The 18,000-nt window shown below is 33.8% G+C and overlaps 5 protein-coding genes across 5 annotated transcripts in view; 3 read left to right on the top strand and 2 right to left on the bottom strand.

Moving 5' to 3' along the window:
* The window catches only part of LOC100800520 (peroxisomal (S)-2-hydroxy-acid oxidase GLO1-like), a 4,515-nt gene extending 1,189 nt beyond the window's left edge, over nucleotides 1-3,326 (top strand). Inside the window, exons 3-11 of the mRNA NM_001254986.2 lie at nucleotides 986-1,032; nucleotides 1,219-1,296; nucleotides 1,411-1,535; nucleotides 1,668-1,734; nucleotides 1,858-1,920; nucleotides 2,003-2,072; nucleotides 2,174-2,274; nucleotides 2,583-2,687; nucleotides 2,905-3,326. Coding sequence (NP_001241915.2) covers nucleotides 986-1,032; nucleotides 1,219-1,296; nucleotides 1,411-1,535; nucleotides 1,668-1,734; nucleotides 1,858-1,920; nucleotides 2,003-2,072; nucleotides 2,174-2,274; nucleotides 2,583-2,687; nucleotides 2,905-3,090 — 842 coding nt within the window. The 3' untranslated portion in view covers nucleotides 3,091-3,326. The remainder of the gene's footprint in view (nucleotides 1-985; nucleotides 1,033-1,218; nucleotides 1,297-1,410; nucleotides 1,536-1,667; nucleotides 1,735-1,857; nucleotides 1,921-2,002; nucleotides 2,073-2,173; nucleotides 2,275-2,582; nucleotides 2,688-2,904) is intronic.
* A 342-nt stretch (nucleotides 3,327-3,668) lies between these two features.
* Nucleotides 3,669-6,765, top strand: LOC121172669 ((S)-2-hydroxy-acid oxidase GLO1). Its single transcript, XM_041018431.1, has 5 exons — nucleotides 3,669-4,881; nucleotides 5,803-5,978; nucleotides 6,201-6,325; nucleotides 6,478-6,524; nucleotides 6,694-6,765. The coding sequence occupies exons 2-5, from the start codon at nucleotides 5,833-5,835 to the stop codon at nucleotides 6,763-6,765; spliced, it is 390 nt and encodes a 129-aa protein (XP_040874365.1). The 5' UTR covers nucleotides 3,669-4,881; nucleotides 5,803-5,832.
* Nucleotides 6,766-8,242: 1,477 nt separating this feature from the next.
* On the top strand, nucleotides 8,243-11,043 carry LOC102670034 ((S)-2-hydroxy-acid oxidase GLO1). Its single transcript, XM_041018430.1, has 7 exons — nucleotides 8,243-8,376; nucleotides 8,924-8,975; nucleotides 9,352-9,476; nucleotides 9,611-9,677; nucleotides 9,802-9,864; nucleotides 10,073-10,225; nucleotides 10,942-11,043. Exons 1-7 carry the CDS (start codon nucleotides 8,243-8,245, stop codon nucleotides 11,041-11,043), a joined length of 696 nt encoding a protein of 231 aa, XP_040874364.1.
* A 1,245-nt stretch (nucleotides 11,044-12,288) lies between these two features.
* LOC100799991 (uncharacterized) lies at nucleotides 12,289-13,200 on the bottom strand. The gene has a single exon (XM_003531110.5). The coding sequence runs from the start codon at nucleotides 13,100-13,102 to the stop codon at nucleotides 12,755-12,757; it is 348 nt and encodes a 115-aa protein (XP_003531158.1). The 5' UTR covers nucleotides 13,103-13,200; the 3' UTR covers nucleotides 12,289-12,754.
* A 3,161-nt stretch (nucleotides 13,201-16,361) lies between these two features.
* On the bottom strand, nucleotides 16,362-17,696 carry LOC100798950 (pentatricopeptide repeat-containing protein At4g21065). Its single transcript, XM_003532649.3, has one exon. It carries the CDS (start codon nucleotides 17,694-17,696, stop codon nucleotides 16,362-16,364), a length of 1,335 nt encoding a protein of 444 aa, XP_003532697.1.
* Between the last annotated feature and the right edge of the window lie 304 nt (nucleotides 17,697-18,000).

Here is an 18,000-nt window from a genome sequence, read left to right as displayed (position 1 = left end):
TTTCAAACTGAGGTTCAGTTGCAATCGAATCAACTGAAAATCAAACAAAGTTTTTCTGTTTTACTTTCTGAGCGGACTTTTAATGCCTCACAACCGATAACTAAACATAACTTCCGTCTTTTCTTGTTGTTGTTCTTTTTGTTATATACAAGTATAACTACTTCACTCTCATATGGCAAAAGCCAAAAAGCACTGAGTTAACCATTTCCATACTTTGAGGTGGAATGATTATAGGATGAGGTATAGAATGCCATAAAATGTAGCTTCTTAGCATTTAATTGAATGAGAAGGTATCTTGTGGCTCTTTGAAAGAAAGCTTACGGAAGTATAGGTTTTGCATACTTTAGTGTGCTATAAGCACAAGAACATGAAATGAGATTTAAACGAGGTTTGCTAAATTACAACAGAACATTCCCTTCTAAACAAAAGCTGCTATTAACCTTTCTTAAATAAGATTACAATCCCATATGAAGCAAATATATTTATCTTAAAAATCTCAGTCAATTTCATCTAACCATTTTGGGGAGAAAATTCCAGCATGTTAAGATTGTCTAAATAGTTTTTGCAAATTGCAATGAGTATGTTTTATACAGCAGAATATTGCTGAATGCTCCAACCTTGACATCATTCAACTATTGTGGTGGTTATTTTTTGTATAACTACAAAGTATAAAATTAATCTGAATTAAACATAAACTCCAGCATGTTAAGATTGTCTAAATTGTTTTGCAAAATGTTTGCAAATTGCAATGAGTATGTTTTATACAGCAGAATATTGCTGAATGCTCCAACCTTGACATCATTCAACTATTGTGGTGGTTATTTTTTGTATAACTACAAAGTATAAAATTAATCTGAATTAAACATAAACTCTGCTGATTTTGTTAATGCATAAGTCCCTGATTCCTAATATATTTTTAATAGTAGTTTATTTCTTACTGCAACAACAATTGAGAGAAGCTTCTGAATTAAAACAAATTATGCAGGAGAATTAGCTACTGCTAGAGCAGCATCAGCAGCTGGCACAATCATGGTTTGGCTTTCACTATATTTGTCATGCACTTTGGTTTTATTTCAAGCTGAAAACTATATTTCTTTCCTTGTAGTTTTATTATTTATTTGACTGCAATATGAAATTTTATATGCCTACTGAACTACATGCATTTGTTGTACTTATTCACTTTCCAGCAGATTAAATTTTATAATTTTTTTATCACAGACACTATCCTCATGGGCTACTTCCAGTGTTGAGGAGGTTGCTTCAACAGGTCCTGACATTCGTTTTTTTCAACTTTATGTGGGTATTTTTTCCTCAGTTATGCAAGCGCTAATATTAATACCTCGTATTATCTAAAATCCTCAACAATCTTGTCTTAATACCTAATATGTTACTGTTATCTTCTTCTCTCAGGTGTTTAAAGACAGAAATGTGGTTGCTCAGCTTGTGAGAAGAGCTGAAAGAGCTGGTTTCAAGGCAATTGCCCTTACTGTCGACTCTCCAATTCTTGGTCGTAGGGAGGCTGACATCAAAAACAGGTTGGCAACCATTTGGAAATTTCAATTGGAACAGCCTTTCCACGAAGCATTACATGGTTCATCATGGTTGAATTGATAAATCTCCTACTTTAAGATATTTACTAGTGGCTAGTTTGACGGGGTATTTTACAGATTTACATTGCCACCAAACCTGGTTTTGAAGAATTTGGAAGGATTGGATCTTGGAAAGCTGGACAAGGTGTGTGATTACATTGCTATTTTACATTATTTGGTTTGAAATTTTGAAATAACTGGGTTTTTTCATTATTGGTCATATTATTGTTGTTACTGTTACTATTTGCTGTGTGGGATTACATTGCAGACTAGTGACTCCAGTCTTGCCTCATATGTTGCTGAACAAATTGATCAGTCACTCAACTGGAAGGTGATATAGATCTTTCACACATACAATTTCCTAATCTGTGACACTGAATGTGGAAGTAATAATATGGAAAATCTTGTTTCAGGATATCAAATGGCTTCAATCAATCACTTCATTGCCAATTGTAGTTAAGGGTGTACTTACTGCTGAAGATAGTAAGCCTATCAAACAGCTGCACTTTGTTTCTTCCCTGTCCATTTATCTATTCAGAATTGTTTTCTCAATCTTTAATCTTATCCCATATCTAATAATGTAGCTAGGATAGCCATACAAGCTGGAGCTGCTGGAATCATTGTTTCCAATCACGGAGCTCGTCAACTTGACTATGTCCCTGCAACTATTATGGCCTTGGAAGAGGTACTAGATCCTAACCATTTCTGGAAATTTTATATTAATTGAAATAGAAATGAACCACTTGCTATCATTCTTGCTAGTGGAACTAAATTCTTGCTCATTCTTTATTTGATTTTATTTCATAATGCTTAATGCATTAAAACTTTAAAGCTGCTATATTTGAATCATTGCAAAATTCTTTTTCATTGCCTGCTTCCTTACTCATAATCATTGCATTTTCATCTTCTTTTTAATTTTTTGGGTCCTATTGAATAGTGTCCTCTTTCAATTCATGAAACATATTGGAAATAATGGTTGCCTGACTTGAATAGGTAGTTAAAGCTGCACAAGGAAAAATTCCAGTTTTTCTGGATGGTGGAATTCGCCGAGGGACAGATGTTTTTAAAGCACTAGCTCTTGGAGCAGCTGGTGTATTTGTAAGTACATGAAAGTTTGATCACCATCATAGCAAATTAAACTATTGAATGCTTAACTTCAGTATATGTGTGTTTGTTTGCCTTATGGAATATGGCAAGGCAAAATGTTCTATTTCATTGGTTTACTAGTTTTTCATTGTAGGCAGATGATCTATTATAATCTAGCTAGTCCCATATTCCTACTATTTATATCTTTGCCTTTCATCTCAAATTTCAGATTGGTAGACCTGTGGTGTTCTCATTGGCTGCTGATGGTGAGACTGGTGTGAGAAAAGTACTTCAAATGCTTCGTGATGAATTTGAACTAACAATGGCACTAAGTGGTTGCCGTTCGCTCAAGGAGATAACTCGTGACCATGTTATCACAGAGTGGGATCACCCAAGATTTTCTCCCAAGTTATAAGATGGCAGGACTCCACCTTGTTCTTCTATATTCTAAAATAGAAATTTTAGAATAACCTTTGTTCTTATTTCATGCTTCTGTGGAAAACTTTGTTGTTACAGTGAGTCAAGCATTAGTCATCCGTTAGTAATTGCTATTTCATTTTGTTGCATTTGGTGCTGGGATTTGGTAAACTCTAGAAACATGATTGCCAATAAAATGTACTTTTTTTCTTAGCAAAAGATTAAGTTTTATGGTCATCTATCTCCCATTTAGGTACACAAATTCGATTTGATAAGTTGCTTGATATGTCTTTGGATGGAAAATGCTCCTAAGACCATCTCATTTGATGTGATGGTTATCATGGAATAGAGAACAAAACACATCACATTTGAATCAAAGGATGCTTAGGACCGCATGACACTTGGGGCCAAGTTCATCCTATACTGTAGGGTGACCTTAAATGTTTGGTACCCCACTCTATCTTTTTTGAGGAAGGAGAGGGAGTGGGAGTGAATATGTAAGCAAAGAAAAGAAAAAAAAGAAGAAAAGTAGGCCAAAAATAGGATGGAAATAAGGGTTGTTTGGTTTTAGAGAAATAGAATGAAAATTAATTTTTTGAGATCATTTAATTTATTATTATTATTAAAGGGAGAGAGGTTTGGATAAAAAAAAAAGAGGGAGACATAACCATGGGAGTGAATATGTCATTTCACCTCTCTTTTTTTTTTTATCTCATTTGAGCAATGAAAGTCATCTTGTGAGTCTCACTGTTTTTTTAAAAAACTTTTCTCCTCTTTCATCTTAATTTCACTCTTTTCAACTCTTTTTCACTTTCATTACTCTAAACCCTTGTAAATGCAAACCAGGAGTGAGGAGACTTTACAATGCTAGGAGCCAACCACGAACAAAATCCATGGTGAAACTAAACCATAGACCTCCATCAAAAGAAAATACCCACAACATATTGTGTTTGGTACTATGTCTTGTAATGTATTAAGATAAAAAAAAAAAACGTAAGAACTAACAAAATACACATAATCTATATATATTAGCTTCACTCTGCCATCTTATAACCTTTGACGCATGCAACAGAAAACAACACGGACATACAAAGCCAAAGATATGAAAAAAAGCAGGTGTGTTCACGGGATCTTCCACGTGTAATCCTTCTTTGAGAACCGTGATATTGATCAATCTATAAAAATTAACTTAAACAACAATTAACATGGTAGTTGCACCATTGTAGTTACTGTAAAGAATGCTGAACATCAAGTGATATAAACTGTAGCACTTTGCCCATGAGATGATGATCATTGCACTCTAGTTTCAGACTTTAATACGATACATTGGATGGTTGATCTAAATCTAATGGACGTAAGTTTTCAACCTAATGAAGTTATGCAGATTGCAGATCAAGGAGTTAAAAATTCGTTTCTGTTTTTGTTTTTTATTACATTATAAACCCTTCTGACCAAGGAAAAGGTGAGACAAAGAAGGGAGTAAAATTATAACTAAAACAAATGGAGCAATCAGAATTTCGAATACACCTCATGCACAAAGGAACACAACCTCAGTTTTAATCTCGTTCTTTTTTTGTTGGGGGTAAAAAACGCAATTAAGCTTAAAAAAAGTATACTCATCATTTTGTCCCTATGCAATTTCTTTATCATTTCCTCTTGCACATGTTTCTTTGGCTCTGTTACTGTGTTACATGCCTTGTGACTCTTTAACTTTTCTCTACACTTTTTCCTGTTCCTTCTGAGCTTTATCGTATTCCTTACCTTGGCTGCTTGGTAGTCCAAGCCAAAGGTTCTCCCTTTCAACTTAGTACCTGATTTTAATTCCATGTTACTTGAAGTATTTGATCATAAATTTTTATTGCTACTAGTTGATTATGAACATGATTAACTTTGATTTGCAGTCTTAATTTACGGTTCCTTTCATTTTGGTACTTAATGATTGCAATTGACCGTTTTGGGCACTGTTTGAAGTTTACACAGTTTGGATTTTCAATCTGCTGGATTGTTTCCCATCACGGGTTTCTTCTGAATCTGATCCTAGCTCACTTAATTTGAAAGGGTAAATTGAACTGATCCTATTAGAGGAATTGCTCATCAATGTCACAAAGTAAAATGATCCATAAGTTGGGATCTGTTTCCTCTAAAGTGAATACTTTCTTTATAGGATAAAGTAAGTAATTTTACATGATGAAAATATCACTGGTAGAGATGTAGCATGTTTGGAAACAAGTTGAGAATAGAGGAATCACATTTCAGATGTAGAAGCTATAACTATAGTTTTGAAAAATCACATCCGAATCATGAAACCAAACATGCTAATTATGTGTACATACATAAGAAATCATGAAAGTGGAGCTTTGATGTGAAAATTTAAGAAGATCCTGATTTCAATAGGTGGGGACTGATGAATCTTTCATTTGACATGGAATGATAACTCTTTTTCAAAAAAGACAACTCTTCTATTGTTGTTAATTGAAATACCATTGAGGGACACAAAAAGACTTGTTTTTCAGCTTTTAGTTGTCACGTTGACCAAGATTGTGTTTTGAAAGGATTCTAACCAGCATGTTTTATAGTGTTCTGAAATGAGTCAGTGAACTTCAGAAATATCCATACTTGCACTTATTGGCATTGCATAGCATCTTTGCATTGGAAAGCATTTGATATGATTTCATGTTACTTAATAACTATACTTGAAACTCACTTTCAGCAGATCCTGCGGACGTCATAAGAAAATCTTATGAAGATGGATATGATAACTAATGTTACCGAGTATGAGGCAGTTGCAAAGGAAAATTTGCCAAAGATGGTTTATGACTTCTATGCATCAGGGGCAGAGGATCAGTGGACTTTGAAAGAGAACCGAAATGCATTCTCAAGGATTCTGTAATTTACATTTCTCAGGAACCAGGACCTCCATTTATTTATCTTTTCTGGTCCCCTAGAAACTTTTCATTCAAAATCTAAGTTTACCTTTCCTTTGATTACTAAGGACACATTAGGATTTCCCTGTGTTATGAGATTGCAACTTATGCTTCCTTTAATCAATTTTCAACTTTGTTATTCCGAAGCCCTTTTCTCAATATCCATTTGGTTTACTTCAAACAGGTTCCGGCTGCGTATTCTTGTTGATTTAAGCAAGATAGACTTGACTACAACTGTATTGGGCTTCAAAATATCAATGCCTATCATGATTGCTCCAACAGCCAAGCAAAAGATGGCTCACCCTGAAGGTATGTGACCAGATTCATTGGTCTGTGTTAATCATAATGTTAATGCATTAATACCTGATTCTTAATATTTTTTTAATTGAAGTTTATTTCTTGCTATAACAACAACATAGAAAAACTTCTGAATTAAAACAAATTATGCAACTTTTGTGCAGGAGAATTAGATACTGCTAGAGCAGCATCAGCAGCTGGCACAATCATGGTTTAACTTTTACCATATTTGTCATGCACTTTGGTTTTATTTCCAGACAAAAGTTATATTCGTTTCCTTGTAGTTTTATTATTTATTTGACTGTATGCCTACTGAACTGCATGCATTTGTTGTACTTAATTACTTTCCAGTAGATTAGTTTTCATAATTTTTGTCACAGACACTATCCTCAACTGCTACTTCCAGTGTCGAGGAGGTTGCTTCATTTTTTCCTCATTTCTTCTTTCCATAGTTCTCTTTTCTGTGATGTGTGTTAGAAGTCTCCCCCGTGAATACAAGAACATTTTCTTGAAAATGAAACATTTCCAAGCAACTTAGTATAAAACAGGAAATCACTTTCATGAATTATCAATTTATTTTTTGTTTAAATATGTTTTTATCCTTGCTATATACTCAAATTTTATATTTGGTCCCTAATAAATTTTGGTTTTGATGAGTCCTTAATATTTAAAAAGTTTTGTAGAGGTCTTTAGTATTAAGAGGAATTCATATTAATTATTGATGTGACTATTAATCAACATGTTGATCAGTTACTTGTGATGTCACGTAGTATTAAATGTGACATGTAAGTGAGTCATGCGTACATGAAATCATATTTTAATTAAAATTAAATTAAAACAAAAATAGAAGATATTAAATATAGAAAATATATTAAATAAAATAATATACTAAAAATAAAAAAAACATTAAATAAAATCATATAAAAAAATATTAAATAAAATTTAAAAATTAAAAATACATTCATTTATTAAATAATTAAATTAAAAATTTATTTACAATTTTTTTTTAAAAAAATATACACAAAAAGGATTTGTATTGTACTACTTAAAGTCCTAGAACAAAAGAAAGATTATGCTTTATGACTTTAGAGTCATAAAAAAAATTCTTATGACTCTAAAGTCTTGATTAAAAAAATAAATTAAAATTATAAAAAAATATTATGACTTTATTAATTTATATGTTTAACTGATCATCCGTTGTGACTTATGCTTAATTTGAAATTTATCCTCAAATGCTAAATTAAAAAAAAATAAAATTATCCCCTTTCTTTTACTTTTGCCGATATTAGTGCAGCGTCTAGAGGGGTTTCCAAAGATGCAAAAGGTTTCTTTAAAAATCTGGGGGCTTGCACTGTTTCGATGGCAGAACTCGGTGCTATATTGACTGCTCTTGAATTGCCATGGCAGAGAGGAGCCTCCTATGATTTTGTAGGGATCAAATTCCCACGTAGAGTTTCGTTGTAGTTGACTTAAGCCACCTCTTTAAATAAAAACAAGTATACTCATCATTTTGTCACTACCCAATTTCTTTATTATTTCCCTTTTGTGTTCCTTTCGCTCATTGATATGCCTTGTGACTCTTTCACTTTTCTCGACACTTTTTCTGGTTTCTTTATAGCATCATCGTATTCCTCACCTCGGCAGCCCAAGTCAAATGTTTTCTCTTTCAACTTAGTGTGTGTAACATATTTTATCATACTAATTGATTCAAGATTGTGTTTTGACGGGATTCTAACCAGCATGTTTTATAGAGTTCTAAAATGAATCAGTGAACTTCAGATATATTCATGCTTGCATTTATTGATATTGCATAGCATCTTTGCATTGGAATGCATTTGATATAATTTCATGTTATTTAATCACACTATGCTCCAAACTCAATTTCAGCAGATCCTGCGGACATTGTAAGTAAATCTTATGAAGACGGAGATGATAACTAATGTTACAGAGTATGAGGCAATTGCAAAGGAAAAATTGCCAAAGATGGTTTATGACTATTATGCATCAGGGGCAGAGGATCAGTGGACTTTGAAAGAAAATCGAAATGCATTCTCAAGGATTCTGTAATATACTTTTCTTAGGAACTAGGGCCCCATTTATCTGTTCTGGTCCCCTAGAAACCTTCTCTTGATGCATTCAAAATCTCTAAGTTCACCAATCACCTTTCCTTGGATTACTGGCACACATAAGGATGTCCCTCTGTAATGACATTGCACTCATGCTTCTTTTAATTAATTGACTTAATTGCACATTTTACCACTCAATGGTTTTGTGAAAATTACCACCTAAGTTTCTTTCGCGCACTTTACTATCATGCTTTTAATTTTTTTGTTCATTTTACCATCCAAGCTTTTGTTCTGTGCATTTTACCATTATGTTGGTATCAAAACAATGTCCTTTTGAAAAAATTGGTGACAAAATGATGTCGGTTTTAGGTACACCTCAGTACTTCGTTTCACATTGAATGGATCAGTAAAATGCGTGAAAATTAAAAAATATGATTGTAAAATGCGTGGAAAAAAAAATTGGGTTATAAAATTCGCGAAATAATGATAGTTTGGTGGTTTTATATTCTAATCTCACAACATCTATTTGGTTTACTTCAAACAGGTTCCAGCCACGTATTCTTGTTGATGTAAGCAAGATAGATTTGACTACAACTGTATTGGATTTGAAAATATCAATGCCTATCATGATTGCTCCAACAGCCATTTAAAAGATGGCTCACCCTGAAGGTATGCCATCAGATTTTTTGGTCTTTACCAATGTTTTCATGAGTTTCGCAAATAATGGCTTGATTCCTGCAAATTGCCACAGGGAAATGTATTATTTGAATTTTATTTCCAGCGATTTTTCCCAGAAAAGATGTTACTTTCACACACCATTTCTTTTCCTTCCACACTTCCTCTTAATATCAAATTATTATTCTTCTTGCTTCAGTTATGCAAGCACTAATATGAATATCTCCCCTTATCAAAACTGTCAACAATCTTCAGTTTAATACCTAATATGTTACTGTGTTTTTTTTCTTCTCTCAGGTGTTGAAAGACAAAAATGTGGTTGCTCAGCTTGTGAGAAGAGCTGAAAGAGCAGGTTTCCAGGCAATTGCCCTTACTGTGGACAGTCCAGTTCTTGGTCGTAGGGAGGCTGACATCAAAAACAGGTTGGCAACCATTTGGAAATTTCAACCGGAACAGCCTTTCCACATAACTTTACATGGTTCATCACGATTGAATTAATAACTTTTCTACTTTAAGATATATATACTACTGGCATGCTTCATGGGGTATTTTTCAGATTTACATTGCCGCCAAACATGGTATTTAAGAATTTTGAAAGATTGGATCTTGGAAAGCTGGACAAGGTTTGTGATTACATTGCTATATTCCATTATTGGCATGAAATTTTGAAATTAGGTTGGTTTTTTCCATTATTGGTCACTTTATTGTTGTTACTGTTGTTATTTTCTGTTTGGGATTACATTCCAGACTTGTGACTCTGTTGTTACCACTTATGTTGCTGTACTATTTGATCGGTCACTCAACTGGAAGGTGATATAGATATTTCACACATACAATTTTCTAATCTGTGGCACTGAATGTGGAAGTAATACTATGGTAATCTTGCTTCAGGATATCAAATGGCTCCTTACAATAACTTCATTGCCAATTTTATTAAAGGGTGTACTTACTGTTGAAGATAGTAAACCTATCAAATAGATACACTCTGTTGCTTCCCTGTCCATTTTATCTTTATTAGGATTGTTTTCTCAATCATGAAGCCAATTCCATATACTATGCTAATAATGTAGCAAGGATAGCCATACAAGCTGGAGCTGCTGGGATCATTGTTTCCAATCAAGGAGCTCGGCAACTTGACTATGTCCCTGCTACTATTATGGCTTTGGAAGAGGTACTAGATCCTAATCATTTCTGGAATGTTTTAATTAATTGGAATAGAAATGAACCACTTCTAGTGCTATCATTCTTGGTAGTGGAACTAAACTTTTGCCCATTCTTTGCGTGATTTTAGTTGATTATGCATTAAAACTTCAAAGCTGTTATATTTGAATCATTGCAAATAAATAAATAAATTATTAACCGCTTCCTTACTAGTAATGGTTGCATTTTCGTTTTCTTTTAAATTTTTGGGTCCTATTGAATAATGTAATCTTTCAAATTTCTATACATTCAACATAATGGAAATATCGATTGCTTGAGTTGAATGGGTTGTTAAAGCTGCACAAGGAAGAATTCCAGTTTTTCTGGATGGTGGAATTCGCCGAGGGACAGATGTTTTTAAAGCACTCTTGGAGCAGCTGGTGTATTCCTAAGTACATGAAATTTTGATCACATAATCATAGCAAATTAAACTGTCGAATGCTTAACTACAGTATATGTAAGCTTTCTTGCCTCACTGAAGCATATATTCATCATAGAGGTGCAGTTCCTAAGTTCCACAGTGCATATGATCCTGACTTAGAAATTTCCTCAGAATATGGATTTGTCACAAATGCCAATGAAACTTATGGAATATGAATTTCTATTTCATTGTTTTACTAATGTTACATTAGAGGCAGACCCCACATTCCAGCTATTTATACCTTTGTCTTTCATCTCAAATTTCAGATTGGTAGACCTGTGATGTTTTCATTGGCTGCTGATGGCAAGGCTGGTGTAAGAAAAGTACTTCGAATGCTTGTTGATGAGTTAGAAGTAACTATAAATTGATCGTTCATCCATAAAAATTAATCTCTCATTTTCACTTTATAAGTTGTTTTTAAACCTGACAGCATGTGTGACGTGACAATTACGTGATATTAGAGATTAATTTAATTTCAGAAAGATAAGAAATTATAAGTAAGAATAAGTTAGGTTAAACATAATTTTATTTGAATAGTCTTGGCCGATTTTAAAAAATTCAAGGTCTAAACTTTGCTTGATAATTTTGAAAGACAAACTTGTAACCTTTTAGTCTACTTAAAATCTTATTTCATATTAAAGTTCTTATATAGGTATAACTAATCCTAAATTTTCTATAAAAAAACCTAACCTAAACATGTCAATTGATGAATAATCAACGAAAAAAAACTTATGCAGAACAAACTATAATATATGAAAATTAAAACCTACACTATTACATATAAGCATTGAGTAATATAAACTAATATAATCTTAACAATTCAAAAAAATTGACACAATAGTATAAGATTTTAATGTGTTTTCATAAGTGAAAGAATAATTTATTTTAACAGGATAATTTGTATAATTTGTATGTATTTAATTCCCATCATATGTGCGAAATTTTCTCGAGTTTGTACGGCCACTAAACTGTGTGAGAGAAAAAAAATAATCTTCACCATAACTTACTTAAAAATCTATTTGTAATAAAGTAGTATTTAAATAGGCATAAATTTTTAACAAACTATAACCAAGCACAATCTAAATAAATAGATATAATTTGATTTTGGTCTAACGCGAGTCAAATATAAATTCCAACAAACCACATCATATATTTTTATCCTTATATAATAGTCCTTGAAAAATGGGAATTAGTCAATTGAGGGAGCAAATATCCTTATATACTAGTACTAAAAGTCCGACTCTTTAAAAATAGCAAGATGTTAAATGGGTAAAAAATAAAATAAGGTGTTTTAATTCAGAAAATATATTTTTATTTTTAGTGTATTCATCATTTAACTTAGAAAAGAAGTTAAATCCTTAATTTCGTGAAAAATGTTCTACTTTGATCTTCTATGTAACGTGAGACTTTTGGTTGAATGAAAAAAAAAAAAAAACAATACAAAGCGGGGGAAAGATCAAATTCAGATGAGACTAGCGGAAAAAGAATCTGTCCTTTTGTAAGTGTAAATCATGAGAATTAAACTCTTTCTACCAAGACAGAAAAATTACCACCAAGCAATACGCTATTTATTTAAATTTTATATTTAGCTATGAACACCAACAGATGAAGTCTAAAAGAAAAGATACATAGTTTCTCTAATAGTCCAATTCCTTAGTAATTTTGATGTTTGACACACCATGACATTTCAATTTTCTCAGTAACAAAGGACAAACACCCGCCATAGGCCAGCAAAGATCGAAACTTGACACTTTAAGCAGCCACAAAATTTTGCTATAGGGCAAAAGGCCCTTTTAGAGAGAGAGACATTGCAAGTTTTTACACCCAAATTCACATAGAAATTAACAGGTCCATTATGAGCTACAGTACAGCAACCAAATGTACCCATATCAACTCTAAAATAAGAAGCACCACACCCCTACACAAAAGTGACATGCACTAAACTATATAGTACATGCAAGGTTTTAAAAAAGGTCTCCGTGACTGTAACACAATCGAAATTGGAACCACATCGGTCGCATTTATCCGATATCAACGAATATGACCGCGACCGTATTTAAAACCTTGAGTGCATGCTAGCTAAGAAATAAGGTCATGCAGGGAAGGTTGGTAAGAAATGAGAAGGAAAAGCAGAAGAAGAACAAAGGCAACACCCCAAGGGGAACCACCAGCTCTGTGGATGGCACTAGGCTCAGATCCTGGCATGGGGAAGCTTATTTGGGTTGCAGTGGAGAGCCAGTGAACAATGATGATCAAGAACAGTGGAGAAATTACCAGCAAACGTTGCAGCAACTCAGAAGCAGTGGCCATGATTGCATCATAAACTATGTACCCGAGAAAGCCACAGATGAGTGCTGTGGCTACTATCAAGAGCCAGATCTCTGAGAAGCTGAAGCCTGAGGCTGCTCTTGTCCCTGAAGAAGCCATGAAACTGGGAGGGAGAGTTAAGAGTCAAGAGTGTGCTGTAAAGTAGTGACTAGTGAGAGAGTACTTAGTGTGTTGTTGTTAATGTTCTTGTGTTGTGTGGAGGGGTGTACAAGGACAGCTGTCTGTTTGTATTTATTTTCAATGGAAAAAATCATGGGTTTCTTTCTTTTTCCCTTTTTTTTTGTGGGTCTGAAAAGAAATGTTATGTAATTAATTAGGTGAGAAATTATTACTAGAACTAGAAGGCTAAATATATAATAGGAAAATCTCCAAGCCTTTGTGGTGAGGACATGTGAGAGCATGTGATTATGAATAATAATACTCTGGTCAATGTGGAGCATTTACCAGTCATTGTTTGAGATGGTCTAAAATAATTTGGACTTGCTGCTTAGCCATGATTAAGGAGCTTTTGGATAAGTTTGATAAAAAATCAAAATGTTGCCTTTATTTTTTTGTTTTTCATTAGTTAGTATTTTTTATCTTATAAACTAATCAAGAAAGAAAACATTTTTTGTAATATAGTTACGTTAAAAGAATTCCCAGCCAGATTTGTATCAAACATGTATTGTCCACAAATGTTCAAGCATCTTAGGGAATTGCTATTCTTACTTCTAAATTTTTTATTGACATCCAAAGTGTGCTTTAAATTTCATTTTCTAAAAATATCTTTGCACATAAACGCGATTCTATTTATAAAATATATAATGAAAATATAATTCAATTATATATTTTTTCAATAGAATCATGTTTCATTTGTTATTTTTTCCCCTTTCCTTTTACATAACAAAAACATGTTTCCATTAATCTAATACATAATATGATTTTTTTGTTGTGTTAAAATATATCATGGAAATGTATATTTTTGTTGTGTATTTTTTTTACTTACTCTTACACAAAGAAAATGGGTTAAATTTTTACAGAAAGAATTTGTAATTAATTGTAGATATGGCTTATCTTTTTAAACCAATCAAATTAATGGTGATAAGTAATCCTTTTTAAACCAATCAAATTAATGATACTGAATACCATTAAAAAAGGATAAACTGTATCTTAATTAATTTAATTTCAATTTTAAAAAGGATAACTTTTTTATCATATAAATTATTTTTTTAATTAAAATTGAATTAATTATGATAGAATTTACCATTTATAAAAAGTAATCAAATTAATTATTATATAAATTTCCTTTATTAATAATAATCAAATTAATTATAATAATATTAATTTGTATCATAATTAATTTAATTACAATTAAAAATAATAATTTGTATCATTATTAATTCAAATTTTAATTAAAAATAATTTATATCACAATTAATTGTATTACACGCACTGGCCAAACAGTAACGTATGGTAAAAATGGAAATTGTCTCAGCTGTTGACAATATGCACAACACTACACTGAGTATATAAATAAAATACGAGAACGTCAAGCTTGCGATTTGCTTTTTGTTCTGGAATAGCAATAATGCTTAATCAAGAAATTAAAGATTACTGGTCTAGAATAAAAGTAGGGAGGAGACATTGCTGTGAATAACCTCACGTAGTTTTCATCATTGGTAGAAGTGACAAGTAAGAAATGCTGATTGCAGTGTTGTTTAACGTGTTAGGATATCTCTGGATATATTTGATTTTAACTCATCCTGATTTTGTGCATGTTTAAATACTGATTAATTAGAAAGCAAAGAAAGACGTTAATGTAGCACAAAAACGTGAAATTTATAACCAACTAATAGGCCCTCTGGTTAAACTTGAAAAATCATGATAATGTGCAAACAAACATACAGTGACAAGATTTATTGGTTGGTGTGAATTTGGGTGAACGTTTATAAATAATGTATCAGAAAAATAATATTTTCCTGCCCCTGTTTCTGCAGCACGTACTAACAGAGTAGAGGACCACTTGGTTTTTCTTTGTTGGTTACTGATGCTGACAATGCTAAATAACTAAACTACCAAACCAAAGAACCCATTGCAAAAGTTTCAATCAATGTGTTTTCTTTCAGACAAAGTAAATCAAAAAAATATTTTTTGCAGAGAGAATATTGTTTGAATATTCTTAATTAAAATTAATTTTAAATATTTAATTACCAATATAAATTTTAATGTCCATATATAATTCTTTATCTAAACTTCTTTTTCTATTAGCTATTTAGATATACATTAACAAATTAAAATAGTTTTGTAATAAATTTTTTCACTTCATGTTAGCAATTAAATTAAAAATAAAATATATGCATAATAATAATGTTTTCACTTTTAAAATAGAACTCAAGTCAAAATCACTCTTTCTTCTAATGAACCTTGCTCGGACTGCCTTCAGCTGGTCCAACAATGGAAAAAGAGAGAAGACCAGGGCCAGTCTTTGTTGCATGGCATTGTAGATGTGTAGGAAGCTTTTGCCCAATTCAAATTCCAATCCTTGTTTTTACCAAAAGACAGGGGAACCAGACAGTACATTGTTTAGTTTCACTATCTTTGACCTATTTTGATTGATGTTGGATTGAGGAGGTCCTTACCAAGTGGATCAGATAATCTCAAACGATGTAATTTCTGCTAGTTGGTTGCATCAATAATATTCAGCATTTTATCCCTTAAAAAAATGAACCTTGCTCATTCATTGAGACTAACCACACATGGAATACGTGTACCATCATTTTACTCCAGTGACAATTTTAAAAATCATTTCAAATTTTGGCTTGACTATCATGAAACGTGAAATGTTGTGGCCCAGCAAATTAAATATCATATATTAAATTCATCAAAATTGGGATTTGCAGAAACCTAGATGCTTTGAATACCAGGTTTTCTTACATCCAGAATGATCTAGAACTCTGCCAAACTTCTTTACTCTGAATAGTCAATAGTCATTACTAAAGTATAGAGCCACCATTATTGTCGGTGGCTTTGCATGCTTTTGGCAACCAAAATCACAGAAGTGGTGCTTCCTAATGTTTACTGCATATGTCATTCATGCAAAATTTGTAGCTTAAAACATGAACACAACTTGGAAAGTTGGAAGGTTAAGAACTACCTAAAAAAAGAGTTGAAACCTGAGTTAAACTCATCTATATTTACAATTCCAGGTCAGTCCTAACTCCTAACATCTAACAGTCAGAGCATCTTAATGCATCTATCTATTCTATTTGCAATCAACAAGTCAATGAATACAGGAAGAATGCACATAAAGGGCTCTAAAAGCCACATTTTCTCTGTACCAAACTTATAGCGGATCTTCTTCTCAAAGGTATATTAAATATCAATTTTGCACCTCCACCCAACTACAACCAGGAACTTTCTTCAACCCTTTCAGTTTCATGGCTACCCTCAAGTCATTGGCATCCTTCCATGAAGCACAGGTGGAAAAAACATTAGCAGTGAGCACATAGTTGGCCCCCAACTCAGACTCCAGTTCAGACAGAAAATCATCATCCAAACTAGGAACCCACCCGTGATTTCTGCAAGCCCCAAGAAAACTCCTCAATATAACATCATTGGGCTCCATGGGCATGCCCTTGATGATATCATAAGCTTCTTGAATGAAGCCAGCTCTTCCTAGCAAGTCAACCATGCATCCATAATGCTCAACACTCGGTTTTATGCCATACACTCTCACCATCCGATCAAAATACATTTTGCCTTCATCAACAAGTCCCATGTGGCTGCAGGCCGAGAGAATCACGGCAAAAGACAAACTATCCAGCCGCAATCCACCGTCCTCCATCTGGGTAAACAAAGAGATAACATCCTTTTCTCGCCCGTGATCCGCGAGAGCCGAGATCATGATAGTGCACGACTGCAAATTCTTGTCACCCATTGAATTGAAAACCAAAAGAGCCTTATCAATCTCCCCACATTTAGCATACATCTCAAACAAGGCTGTTCCCAACGCAACATCCATTTCTATGCCATTGCTTGTAACGTACGAATGAATGGACTCGCCGACCCTGAGATTGAGCGTTTTAGTACAAGCAGATAGCAAGCTCACCAACGTGACTGAGTTCGGCTGTTCATTCTCCATCCCCATTTCACGAAAGACGTAAAAAGCATCCAAGGGGGAGTTGCTAGCGACGTAGGCAGCAATCAAGGAGCTCCAGGAGACAACATCTCTATCAGTCATTTCATCGAACACCATGCGCGCGGACATAACAGCGTAGCATTCCGCATACATGTTCAAAAGGGCATTACCCACATGGCGGTGGGAACGGAAACCGGTCTTGAGGGTGAGAGAATGGAGGGTCCCACCGAGGGGGAGGGAGGAAGAGCGAGCGCAGGCCTTGAGGACGAAAGGGTAGGTGAAGTTGTCGGGGTTGAGGGGAGAGGTTTGGAGGAGGCGGAAGAGGGTGAGGGAGTGGAAGGGTGTTGGGGTGGCGGCGAAGGCTCTGATGAGGGTGTTCCAGGCGAAGAGGGGTGGGAGGGTGGGGAGGGAGTGGAAGAAGGAGGCGGCGAAAGGGAGGGAGATGGTGGAGGATTGTAAGAGGAACTGGGAGATGAAGAAAGGGTGGTGGTCGAGGGAGGTTTTGAGGAAGAGGGCGTGAAGTTGGAGGAGCTGAGTGAGGGTTTTGGAGCGGTGGATGAGGGTGCAGATACTCATTGTCAGGCCTTATCCTCCATCATCAATTGCACTTTGGTTATCATTTTGCCCTTTTCATTGTGAAAAGTTCATTCTGAAATATAAATTTAAATTTCCAAAATGCAATTATAAGAATACAATAGTCATGCCCAACTTATAGCAAAGGTTGGGTTAGGGCTTAAGACTGGCCAACCCATCCAAATATTTTTAACTCCACCGTGATCACATCTTCAACTTGGCTTTGCTGGAATAATTTCATCTTAGCCTTGATTAGGGTATTTATAACTTTGCTGGAATAATTTAGTTTTGACCAAAGTATATTTAA

The sequence above is a fragment of the Glycine max genome, chromosome 8, assembly GCF_000004515.6.
Source record: "Glycine max cultivar Williams 82 chromosome 8, Glycine_max_v4.0, whole genome shotgun sequence".
Classification (NCBI taxonomy): domain Eukaryota; kingdom Viridiplantae; phylum Streptophyta; class Magnoliopsida; order Fabales; family Fabaceae; genus Glycine; species Glycine max.
Note: the sequence above shows the minus strand (reverse complement) of the source record. Positions and strands in the feature narration are given on the sequence as shown.